The sequence below is a fragment of the Dermacentor andersoni genome, chromosome 10 (assembly GCF_023375885.2).
Source record: "Dermacentor andersoni chromosome 10, qqDerAnde1_hic_scaffold, whole genome shotgun sequence".
Lineage (NCBI taxonomy): Eukaryota > Metazoa > Arthropoda > Arachnida > Ixodida > Ixodidae > Dermacentor > Dermacentor andersoni.
The window spans coordinates 7802557-7815585 of record NC_092823.1 but is presented as its reverse complement, the minus strand read 5'-3'; the positions used below and the strand labels follow the sequence as shown (position 1 = coordinate 7815585).

The following is a 13029-nucleotide window of genomic DNA, read 5'->3' as shown; positions in this document are numbered from 1 at the left end:
GTGTGTGACATACCAGTTGCTAGATGCAAGAGACATAACGGGGAGCTGTTCAGCAGCTCCTATAATTGGCTATTTACTGTGGAATTGTTAGTTTGACTGAAGGTAACAGCTATTATGAGCCTACAGAAAATGTTGATAAAAGGCCTGCAAAATATTTGATACAATTTCGCATCACTTATCACTTTCGCATCATATTTGATACTATTTCGCATTTTGACTTGGAAACTGCTTTTCTATTTCACAGAGAATTCAAAGGGGGAAACAAAAACACGTGGATATGTATGCGTACAAGTGGACAATGAAGGGCGGCGCAGCAAACTGAACACAGCCCTGCATCACAAACTTTGGTGGCCTTCACGCTCGCGGTAATATTCAACGAGGGCTCCTCGAACATCTGGTCCGCTTCCAACTTGCACATCTGTAGAATGTTCAGGTTGAACATACACCATACTTTCAATATCAGACTCTTGCAGCCACTGCTGTGAAAGAGAGTCTGAAAAGTGTTCACATATGTTGTGGAGCACACAACAGGCCCTTACGATCATTGGCACATTCGTAATGTCGGCGTCCATTTTCTTCAGAACCAGCCTAAATCGAGCTTTGAGCCTCCCGAACGCGTTTTCAACAATCCTTCGGGACCTTGATGAATTATAGTTGTACGACCTGTGCCGATCGTTCTCTCCAAAGCTCTTGAAGGGTTTCATCAGGTTGGAAGTCAGCGGAAACGCCTGGTCGCACAGGATCAACGGTGGTACCACAACTCCGCTGATTGTTGCTGTTGGGCCTTGGAACAAGGGTCCCTCAACCATATCGGCCAATACTGACTGGTGGTACACATACGCATCGTGACAGCGCCCTGGTGAACCGACGTTCACGTACCTGAACCGGTACTTATGGTCGACCAGGGCGAGCAATATGATGCTGTACCTGCAAAGAACAACGTCATAACTATTAAGAGGAAGCTTTAGCTCGGGTGCTCCTATCTAAATACATGTAAAAGGAGAATTCGTTTTTCTTGGCAACCATTGCACCAAGTTTGACGGGGTTTGCTGCATTTAAAAGAAAAGTTTAAAATCTAGTGACTGTTGGTTTCGAATTTTCGATTTAGGTTGTCAAATTTTTATAAAAATTTGGCTAAAATCGCAAATTTTCAGAAAACAAAACTATCAAGTTTACAACTCCGTAACTCAGCAAGAAAAAATGATATCGCAATTCTGTGAATTGTACCTGATAGCACATCTAAAGCGGACAAAATTTATATGTTACACATGAACCTCAAAAAATGGAGTAATGTGTAATTACAACTTTTGCAGAACCTTCGTAAACAACGTAACAAATTCACGTAAGATGTAAACTGACATATCAAATTTGTCCGCTTTGAATGGTCTAATGGATGCCGTTTACAGAATCGCGATATCTGTTCTTGATGCAGAGCTATTAGCTTGTAAACTTCGTGCTTCTATTTTTTTCAAACGTCTCTATTTTTGAAAAGTCTTTTAACAAAATTCACGCCATAAATCAAAATTCCGCTTCTCACAGTCACTAGAATTTAATTTTCTCTCTCAAATGCAACAAATTTCATTAAAATCGGTCCAGGGGTTATCTCAGAAAAACGTTTTTGCGTTTTTACATGTATTTGAATAGGCCGAGTCGGAGTTGGGCCCGAGCTAAAGCTTCCTCTTAAGTTACATAGCACAAGAAAATAAAGAGCAACGAATTACACTTACACAGGTCATAGTGCACCACTAAGAACGAGCGTTATGACTGGTGAAATGTCGAAACGCGCAGCAAGCCTAGCATTTATCTTTTAATTGCTTTGAAAATATTTAACGAAGGCAATGTTAAATGTTAATCCTTCAATTTGGTGAAACGTTTTCATCAACTACAGCCATAATTATTCATCACGTCAACGACAACAAAACGACCCAGAGAGAGATACTTACCAGCCTTTGTAGTTGTAGTAATCACTTGCGTGCTCCTTTGGCGGCGATACTGGTATGTGACAGCCGTCCAGGGCCCCGACGCCTTGCGGAAAGTCACACACTGCCTGAAATTCTTTTATGTGCGCTGGCATGTCGTCCGGTGAAGGCATTTTGACCCATTCCTTCTCGAGGGTGGCAACAACAGTCGCACAAAATTCCCTGTAGATCACGTTCACGGTAGAATGACCAATGCCAAAGATGTCTGCTATTGCCCTGTCCTCCGCGCACGAGCACAGCTTATACAAGCTCACCGCCACACGCTTTTCTAGGGCGACGCACTCGCGCATGTTGGTCGCTTGCCGTTGCATTGCTGGCCGGCAGGCGTCAACCAAGTATCTGAACGTCGTTTCTGATACCCGGAAAGACTGCTTGAAATGCCGGCTGCCAAGGTTTGGTAGCGTTTTCTCGAACCATTGTTCATGGCGACGATAGGCCCAGACCCGTCGCTGAACTGCGCGGCGCGTGGAAGCGAGCGCTGTCAACAGGCAGTTGTTGGCGATGAGACGCCGCCGTATATCGCGCACCTTTTTGCTTGACGCCTCGACGTCCATTTCTAACGATGCCACTGCAGCAATCGCCAGTGCTATTTCATACTTTTTTCGCGCATCTTCAGCGTCGTAGCTCATCTTCACAATCGTTGCTTTGAAAACAGTCGAGAACACTAAACCTAACGAACTGAAGCAAGGGCAACAACGAAGAATCGACGCCAACATGCGGTATACCAAGCGGCACACATGGTGGCCATCATTACAATAAATACGTCTGTATTTGGTAAAGTAATGCCCTTACTGCGCGTGCATTTTGTTTTGATGTTTCTAAGTATTAAAAAAAAAATATTGCTGAAAAAATACATATAAATTTATTATAAGACGCATTTGAGCCATATTTTTTTATTACTTACGAGGCGATGGCAGCGCTAAGGATACGTTGCGGTTTCTGTTAAACGCTTCAACGGAGACTACCTGGAGACCGTGTAGCACCGACACATCTCCATTGAACTAATGGGCCTTTGAAAGCTCAATGCTCCTTAACCTCAAAGGACTTTGAAAGTGCCCGTGTGACTGGGGTAATTAGTGTACTTACGGGAAGTGCACTTCGGGACCTTGAGTGAGATTTTAGGCGACGTGGTGCTAAACGGCAAAACAGAGTGCACTCGCACTAAAAAAGAAGGGCGACAGACTAAAATCATGGTTTTTGAAGATGTAGATTAAAATTTAAAAAGAACTTCTAAAAAGCAATTCTTTTAGTTGTATTATAAATGAAGAACAATCTTAATCTATATTCCCCCCCCCCCCCCCAAAAGAAAAGAAACGAAAATGTCTTTATCATAAGAGTCAAGGCGGGCCAAGACGAATGCCTAGCCAATGCAGAACACGATGGTGGCGTGCGACGAGGCGGAATTCGATCCTGACAGAACTGAAAATCAGCGAGTAGTGTTTTGATTATTTCGTTAAAAGCTGTTCGACACCTAGAATGAACTTTTGTGGCCTTTTTCGATGCATTACATATCGCATCGTTGAAACTGCTGGCGGCGAGGTTACGTATCCCACCAGCAAAGTGCGTTCCGTGAAAGCGCTCCGACTGGAGTGCACTCTTCTTGAGTACACTCCGCTTGCGACGTTTAGATCTGGGAAAGTGCACTTAAACCCGAGCGCACTCTCCGTAAGTGCAATTAACTTGACCGCTTGATAGGGGTATATATGAGCTGCCCCTAGCGGCGTGAACATTCATTCGATATTTATCCCCCATTGTGGCGTGTGCGCCGTCGGAGCACTTTCTTTCGAGCACAGTATTTAAAAGTAACCAACTCTATTTTACAAAATCAAATCGTTAAAGTCTGGCTGCTGTTCTCTGTAAACTGAACAAAGTGTCGCGAATGACCAGGAGTGAAACAACGATAAACGTTTTCGTAGCAATACAGAAACGAAATTCGTAGTGGTGTCGGGGCGGAAGCCTATACGAGAACCCGTGGTATTTGGTTGCAGCATGCCATTTAGTGTTTTCGGCACTCTATTCATGTCACAGTTTTACCTTTTACGCTAAAACCAGGGGTGTTTTCCTTGCAGCGGGCCCTTCACATGTCCCTACGATACGCACGTTCGCCAGCAGTTTCTTTATTTTTTTCTTTTCTACAACATCTGATGTTTTTGCGACAACCATTTATTCAACAATTTTCGAAAGCTAGCCATACAGCAGTGATTCATTCTTAAAAGACCTGTTTGTGACCAGGCTCATAAGTTGTGGATAGGCTGTTCGTGCTGTCTTTTAATGACGATTAGAGATCCTGCGTTTGCAAAAGATCATTTGCCCTTGATAGGTACGGTCTTTTTTGCAGTAGTCTGTACAGATGGTACCTAATTACACTGACCTGTGTTTTCCCCCTGTAAATATATGCGTTTGCGTTTGAGCATTCGATATTTGTGTCAATACCTGACTATGTCAGTTTTCTTATTAGATGTCCCGTAGAAAATCTTTAGCCTTATTATCCTTATACGGGACGGCAACTTTTCCCAATATAGTTCGGCTTTCATCGATGTACAAGTATTGTGCGTAAGTTGCAATTGTAATTTTAATTAGTCGCAATTGAAGACCTTTGTCGAAAGCCTTAAAGAAGTCGACGAAGATTGCGCCAACTTTGTGTAAGCAGAATGTACAGCGTGACAAAGGTCACAATTAATTATGGTATCTCGTATGGTCGTGTAAATCGGTGCTGATTGAAAAAAAATAAGTTATCCTTTGTTTGGTATCTAATGGCAGTGGTTAAACACAAACAAGAGCAGCGTCGTTCTTCATGTTCATTTTTTGTACTTAGTGACAACTGTCAGCAATCTTTTGCACTTCTCTCTGTTGCAAGTGAAATGAAAGGTCTCTAAACGTACCCTGTGTCCTTGGCTTCGTTCATTCCTTTTCCTCTCGATTCCGTAGCAAGAAAGAGCTTCAATTGTTGCATCTCAGGCTCTACTTTCAGGATACGCACTTATGTGAGTAGTAGCATGCTCCTACGTTTTCGAAGCCATTACTAGACTTTTGGTAACGACGCTTTAAATTGAGAAGCGTGGACGCAGTTACGTGCATTTCTTCAGCTTTGAAAGCAAGGGCCCTATAACGTAAAACTATTCCAAAATGTTTTTATTCCAATCTGCTGACGTCAAATTTGCGTAACCGCCGACGCAAGCATCGGGCGGTCACCCGCAGGGTTGTCTGAACAGACCAATCAAACGCTCTCCTCGTTCATAGGAGGTCACTTTTGTTTGCTTAAAAAACGAATAACATTGCCTACGCTGAGCGACTTGTCTTATCTAATTGGCTGAAAAGAGCCGAGGAGCGCTCAAGTGGAGAGGGATTTGATGGGGCTGAGCCACTGCACTGAAAACCGATAACCGGTTGAAGATAGTGGTGCCGGCGTCTGCGATTGGTCCGCTTTCCCTTGTTTAACTGGCGGTGGCTGGTCGAAAATCCCGGTGGCATGCAACGGAAGCTTAAGAATGACGCTAAAATGGATCCTCAGCAAAGAAGAGTTGGCAGAGCGAGGCCGTAAACATGCCGAAAGTGCTCGAAAACGTTGCGCTGCCACGCAAAAAGTGTTATTATACACTAATAAACTCATGCTTTCCGGTAGGTGCGAGTAGTCAGCGCCTGGGCGATCGGCGGCAGCCATCTTTTATTCCTTTCGGAACGGGGTAGCCTGTGGCTATTCAGAAAAGAACTCATTTTTGTTCGGCATATTAATGCATCTTTAACGCGTACAAGTCACTTTGACGCGGTGATATTTTGTGGTTTTATGACGTTGCGTGACAGGCAGGTGAAGTGGGTGCAGCCCGAAAGCCTTCGACCAGTAGCTGAGGACTAATGGCGAAAAGGCGTCGAATCAGAAATAACTATATTGCTTTTGTTCGGTCAAATCATGCATAATCAGTGTGCACACGTCATATCAGATAGGGAGCTATCGCGGTTTTCATGACGTCCCGTGACAGCCAGGTGAAGTGGGGGTGGTCCAAAAAAGTTTTCAACCAATCGCGTATGGCTGATTGCAGAACTGGAATAGAACAGTTTGGAATAGTTTTACGTCATAGCGCCCCAAAATTGTGTTCGCAAAAGGAGTGGGCTAGCCTTTCTGAGCAAGTTAAAGGTGGAGCGGTTGTGTTGCCGACAGTCTTGCGCGGTGAACGTCACAATTGCTAGAAACATTGAAGTCCCCAAATCACGTTAGCGTACATGGTGTGATTGACCAGCAATGAAGTGTTGCCTTTGATCTGCATGTTCACGGGATGCTTTTGTAACGTGTTGTAACGTGTAGGTTTACGTTGCTGATACATTGTATTTTATGACTAATAAGTTGGGTACGTAGATTGTTTCACATAAGCCGCCAACGCGGACGGATCCGAATTGTACGGCCTGGTCAAATTCTTTAAAGGGGCCACTGGCAAACGTTGGCGTGTTAACTGAGGATAAAATGTAACGAAGCGTTTAAGGGATCCAGCAACCAGTGGTCAAACCCGCCTAAAATTTAGTGAGCATGGCAATTTCGTTAAAAAGAAGACTGCCTGTTGCATCACAGCACTTTGAAAGGTTTGACATTACACGCGAATGCGTACTGCAGCGACGTATCATGCATTCATTTACAGCCTTTTAATCTACTGTGTCAGCTTATGGGGTCTCACATACACCTGCCACATAGGAGCATTGTAGCACGTCCAAAATAGCGCTGTTATGATTACGCAGCTCTCTTTACAGCACTCATATGTTGCTCCAACCTTCTCGGTGTTAAACCTCCTCTCACAAATGAAAATTGCATTGTAGAACCATGACATCGCTATATGCTGCCTACTTGAGAAGCCACACTTCATTTATGTCATAGGTAGAAGGGCATCACTCATCCAAACGCTACTAGATTTTCTTTACAAAATGATACGTTACTTCCTAATCACACGTCAAAAGCAATGAGATTCACGTGGTACTTCAATATCTCCGTCGAAACACGGCCCCAAAGGCAGATCATATCAGATTTGCACGTTTCGAAACCTCAGTGTTTCTAATCTACATCATCTAACAAACCTGCCCTATTGCAAAACCCTGTATCCAGTGTCTAGGGCCATGCCGGATTATGGGCCTAGGGTCGCGCGCTCTATGCTGGGGCGCTGGACCGCCTCGGCATACTGGGAGGCACTGGGTACTGGTGCGAAAAGCAGCTCGAGAGTGTAAAATACGCGGTGTCTAGCCACCATATATAGTTTTTGAATAGAGAAAGCAACAGAGAGCGTTTTGGCGCTATAAAGAACTATGGAAAAGAAATCTGCAACAGGATTCGACCGCCTGTCCGACATATCCCAAACCCGGTACCTCACCACTATGCCGCGCCCGCACACGAAAACGTGCGGATAATTGACCATGTGAAGATCCAGGCGCAGCTTTAGTTTATCACCCCGCAACCAAAGCTTGCGCCTGTATCAAAAAGAATAAGTTGTTGTCCGTATTCAGTAGTATGCTTGGAAGTACTACAACACCGATTTTCGATTGGAATTAGTATTTCAACTTCGAAAAAAGCCCTAAATGAACCGCCGACCCGGGACGCTGCATGGACTTACTGCCGATTTTGATAGCCGTTTCTTGTTCTTCGCGCAAGGGATATGCAAGGTTTTTCTTGTTTAATGATGCGTTTCAATGGAAACGTCTGTCTAGTCACATATCTTCGTCAGAGAAGCGTAGGCAAGGCGGCACCACCGGTCGGTGATCGGCTCCGCGACAGCCACAAGCGTAATGCGGCCTCCGCTTAGCTGCCTGCAGGACGTTCGTTAATAAAACGGAGGCAGCCTCACCCTTCCCCTTTTGCAATAATACCCCTCCCTTGCCACCGCAGCGTCTTCGGTGCGTTTTAATGTGGAATAAACGTCTTATCATTCATTCATTTATTATCGGCGCTCATCGCTGCTTGTGCTGACAATGTAGACACGATAAAATGGTTTATTAAGAACAACGATGCGAAAGCTGAAATATCGAGTGATTTATTTTTGTTAGACTTGTTGGTGCTTGAGCCTAGATGGGCCCACAGCGTGTAGACGGACTCTGCGGATGCGCTAAGCCTAAGCTTCGGTGGAGGAAATTGATCTCAGCGGGCTGAGAGGATAAAGGAGGCCCACTTCAAGTAGTTCCTCCCCCCACCCTCTATTCCATTGCCCCCTTCCCTTTAAAGAGGGATAAATAAAGTTTTTTCATCATCATCATCATCTCGGCGCGGGTGCCTGGCGAAGGCTACAATGTGTGTATTTGAGCCTCAGAACCTTTTATGAATTATTTTTTAGTGTACGAGAGAAAGTGGAAGCCCACAAATCAGCTCAGCTTCGTTATCAGTGCGAATAATATTCAGTGGTAGGCTTCGAACTCAGGGTCTGTTCGAATGCGTCTGAACGACTTCTGGGTTTCGTGTCGATACCACAACACTACGACAACTCGCAGTGATCGGTTACGTACAAACTACTAAAAAACAAGGAATCTGCCGTGTTTGCGTGGATTCGTGCAAGAATGTAGCTATCCGCCCTGTTAAAAGGGAAAATGCAATAAACGAAACCGATCTACAATATCAAGTATAGGCATTCATAAACAGGGCAGCTCACGTACCTTTATTCAAAGCGGCGACACAAAATAGACTTTTATGACCTCAAGATATAGCGTTATTTAAGACAAGACACTAGTATGAAGCGATGAAATCGCATGAAGCATTTAGTATTCAGCAGCGCCTATCCTCCTTGCGCACTGGAACCAGTGCGGCACAAATGCAACCAGCGCAGTTTCCAATGCGAGCCAGCGAACTGCAGCAAGAACCAGCGCAACCCAGCGTCATGGCAGTGAAACCAGCGTCTCGTCCAGTGGCCCAGCTCCTATGCAGCGTTCTCACTGGTGTTCCACTGTCTCGTAGTGAGCGCCAGCGTCCCCAGTATGATCCAGTGTTAAAAAACGCGCTGGTTTCACACTGAAAGGCACTGGAAGACGCTGCTTTTGCAATAGAGTTGATCATTGGCATCAGGGCACGCTCTCACAGGCATGGCATCACGCTGACATTTCGCTAATACCCAAACTAAGCAAACCCATAGCCATAGAAAACTTACGGCCGATATTTCTTACTTCATGCATGGGAAAGTTAATGGAACACGTGATTTCGCGGCGTCAGCAATTTTTCCTCGAACGTTCTCCGACTCACAGTTTGGATTCCGGGAACATCTCTCCACGCAGAACGTGCTTCTACATCTTAAGGAAGAGGTTGTCGGCGCCTCGCCCGTGCCCAGACGAGGGCCATCCTCGCCCTTTGTCAAAAAGGAACATTTGATAACGTGGCGCCCGACTTGATTCTTCGAAACCTAGCTGAATCACATTGCGGTGGCCGCACGTTTAACTACATTCGTTCCTGTCTGCGCGACAGAACAGCCATCATTGGGATCGGACAGGATCCGCCTCGCAGGTCGCGGCACCCCACAGGCATCAGCTCTGTCCCCCACTGTATTTTATATTGCCCTCGCAAGACTACCTGAGCGGCTCAACCAGATTCCCGATGTTGCACATGCGATTCACGCAGAAGACATCTGGACGCCGCGAGCATTTGACTGCGGCTGTGATGTCGGCTGGCGCCGGCATCGTCACCTCTTAAGTACGACAGGGCAACTTGTCCTGTGCTTCACAAAAGTCTGAGCTTCTTCTCATACGCGCGCGTAGCATCACCCCAGATCACGGTGCACGTGGATGGCAGGCCTGTGCCCGAGGTGGTTCGTGCTCGCATTCTTGACTACACGTTCAAGCGAACGGGAAGGAGAACTACACTGTCTCTCTCTCGTCCCAACAGACCGAACAGACTTGGCCATGATTCGCCTGGTGTCCAACAGGCGCTCAGGTCTACGAGAACGGGACTTACTGCGCCTGGTGGAGGCCTGCGTGATCAGTTGCATTACTTACCAACTTCCCTTCCACAGACTTACCCAGTCGCAGCAGGTGGACGCGATGCTATGAAAGGCGACTAAGCTTGCCCACGGCCTCCCACACCGCCACGAAACGTCTGCTAGCCCTAGGGACGCATAACACTCTCGGCGAGTTGTTGGAAGCTCAGTGGGTCAGTCAGCGTCTTTTGCTCACGCCCACTGGGCGGCACCTGCTCTCGAGATATCCGGTTCTCCGTAATGACCATCAAGACATCGCCATCGCTGTTCCGACTTGGGTCCGTACAGCCTTATAGGTGCACCCACTACCACGAAACATGCATCCTGAACACGATGCGGGACGACGACGCGCCCGTGTACAATACCTGGTGCGCATACTCGGTGATATACCTGAGACAAATACCCTCTACACGGATGCCGCTCGGTGCCGCAACGGGTATTCCGCGTTTGTGTTGAATGATGCTAAAGCATTTTTTTTAATGCGAGGGTAAATGCCTTAGCGCACACAGGGGTATGGGATGCGAGCGAATAAGGATGATTAAATGAATAAAAAAACATTTCTTACGGCCGCCTCCTTGTGGGGTTCTATACCCAGACACGGAGAACTTGGAGTGGAGATCGATGTGCGACACGCTCTCCGTATTCCTGGGGAGGTGCATATCCTAACCAATTCCCAGCAAGCATGCCGCGTCTTTTTGACGAAACGCGGCTTCTTCAAGGCGGATCCCCGATCCTACACCAGTCACCAAACGCAGACACATCTGTCCCTCGACGCATCCACTTGCTCTGTACTCCTGACCATGCCTCACTGTCGTGCAATGACCGCGCACACGCAGTCGCTCGAGAAATTACCCTCCGAGCTGCCGGGCTTGGCAAAAGTGGAAGTCCATATCAGGTAGGCCCTCCACTCACATACATGTTAGGATACTGCACAAGAGCTACGGGCCCGCCGCTGCTGTCGTCCTCTCGAGAGGAAGAGGTGGCAGTCCACCAGCTCCAAACAAGCACATCTCCCAACCTCCTCTCCCTACATAAATTGTACCCTGACTGCTATGCAAACTCTTGACCGGGCTGTGACAGCTTCCCCACGGCGTTCAGTGTCATGGTGGAGTGCACCGCAAAAGTATTCCCTATCATCTGTCAGCTTTCCTGCACGCCCTCCGCACCAAAGAGCTCTGGGGGGGGGGGGAGGGCGGCCCTCTGGGACGGGCCTCCCGAGGTCGGCCGGGCTCGACGGGCCTGAGCTGGGATCGTTTTAGGGACCCCGGACTAGGTGTCCATCACGCACTCTCGCTACGCTTTTGATAAAGGTGTTTACTCTCTCTATGTCACACGAACTGTTTTGATGTGTGCAAATTTGGAAGGTCCTTGGGATGCAGCGGCGGTGCCAACGTTATTATCGTTTTCGCATTCGCGTATAACCTTAAATTGCAAATATGTCGACTAAATTCTTACTTTAGTCGTTCTTTCTTTTCTGTATCCCATTGCTTAGTCATCATATGCCAGTTCACTGTGTCGATTTGTGTTGCTTCAACATTACACATCCTGTGCAGTAGTTCTGTATTGTTCCTTCTATTTGCAAATTTTTGCCTTTTTAATAATGTATTTTTATATAGCTGATAAGAAGAGGTCTCATTCCAGTTTTAATCTTTCGCGCCTCTTCATGGATAAGGCGACAATTTACGTAAGAATATACCACAATAACTGAAACTGAACTAAATAATTATCAAGAGAGCAGACTGGTGGGCTGGTTGGTACTCCATAACTTGAGATAAAACGCAAAAAAAGGAAACAAGGGGCCAGCAGAAGGGAGCGCTGTGTCTTCGTTCCCTTCTGTTGTCCTTGTGCTGTTTCTTTTTTTTTTTTGCGCTTTGCCTCAAGTTAAATAATTATGCTGCACTTGATTGGTGTGCCATTCTGTTGATAAGTGATATTTGGTTATTCCTTGTTTTACACCAGCATATTTTAGCGGTTGTTGCTTTTAGCTTTAGCTTTCTGAACCCCTGACACGACAGCTGTATCGTGCGTTTTTTTTTTTTTTAATTTTTATCCTTGTCTACTACTCGCGATCAATTTTTGACATACACCCGCTAGAGTATGCCGGATTTCTGAGCCAGCTGTTCTCGTGAACTACAGAAGAAACTGAAATAATCTGAAAAAGAAAAAGAAACGTGCAGACCGGAGGAGCCTGAGCGCTCTCTGACCTAATCAACATGTAAATAGCGTATATAAAGCTTTAAATTCGTGATATTCATTGCGGCTCTGCCCTTCGTACTAGCACTTTCTTGATGCACGCGGACCATCACCGACCGTTCACGGACGTGCATACTTACTTTCGTCACAACACATGCCCAGTATACTGTGCTATGCAGTGTGGAGAACGCCTTCTTTAACACTACCAGCCGACCTATCGGCGGTAATGACACCACGGGCGAATTACGTCAGGAAGCTATAGTTCATCTCCTCGAATTGAACTAGTTTACGCACTTTGAAGGAATTCCCTTTAGAGATTGATGCATCTAGACTAACCCGAAAAGGAGAACGCGAGACCTGGAAGCGCTGCTGCTTTCGACGCATTCGTGGCTGCAAATCGCTTAATCTGGCTTTTCACGGCCACGAAGAAAGGTCGGCGCCCTTCGACGCCATAAGACGAATGCGCGATTGTCTTGTGGCCCGTAATACGGCACTGGAGCGTAGGAGAACGATGCGAGATGAAAACAAAGCGACGGTGCATGTGCGTGACAACCTCCCGTACGATTGACGATTGACAGAACGCGCAAAATGAGGAGAGGCTGAGTCGCGGCACTGTGCACGGAGATTGTCGCCCCGAGCGGGCGAGAGTGCTCAAAGGGAAGCGAAGAATCGGCAAGTTTCGCCCCCCTCCCCCCCCCCCCCCCCCCCGAGCGATGATAGCCGGAGGCGACTTCCTCGAGAGATTTGGAGACGGCGCAAGGCAAGCATGGGAAGAAGAGGAGGGTCCTTCGTAACCCAACACGGCCGCTGGACGCCATCGGGACGGCCCGGCGGTAATCTGCAGCAGCACTGGCCGCTCCTCTTTCCACCGAAAGTCACACGAGGCGTGCCAAGGAAAGAAGGCGGTGTGTGAGGCCGGCGGCGACAGGCCT

The 13029-nt window shown here is 46.9% G+C and overlaps 1 protein-coding gene across 1 annotated transcript; it reads right to left on the bottom strand.

Annotated features, from left to right (window-relative positions):
• Nucleotides 1-335: 335 nt before the first annotated feature.
• LOC126519734 (uncharacterized) lies at nt 336-2358 on the bottom strand. Its single transcript, XM_050169088.3, has 2 exons — nt 1944-2358; nt 336-927 (listed from the first exon to the last, which is right to left on the bottom strand). Exons 1-2 carry the CDS (start codon nt 2288-2290, stop codon nt 336-338), a joined length of 939 nt encoding a protein of 312 aa, XP_050025045.3. The 5' UTR covers nt 2291-2358.
• Nucleotides 2359-13029: the final 10671 nt, after the last annotated feature.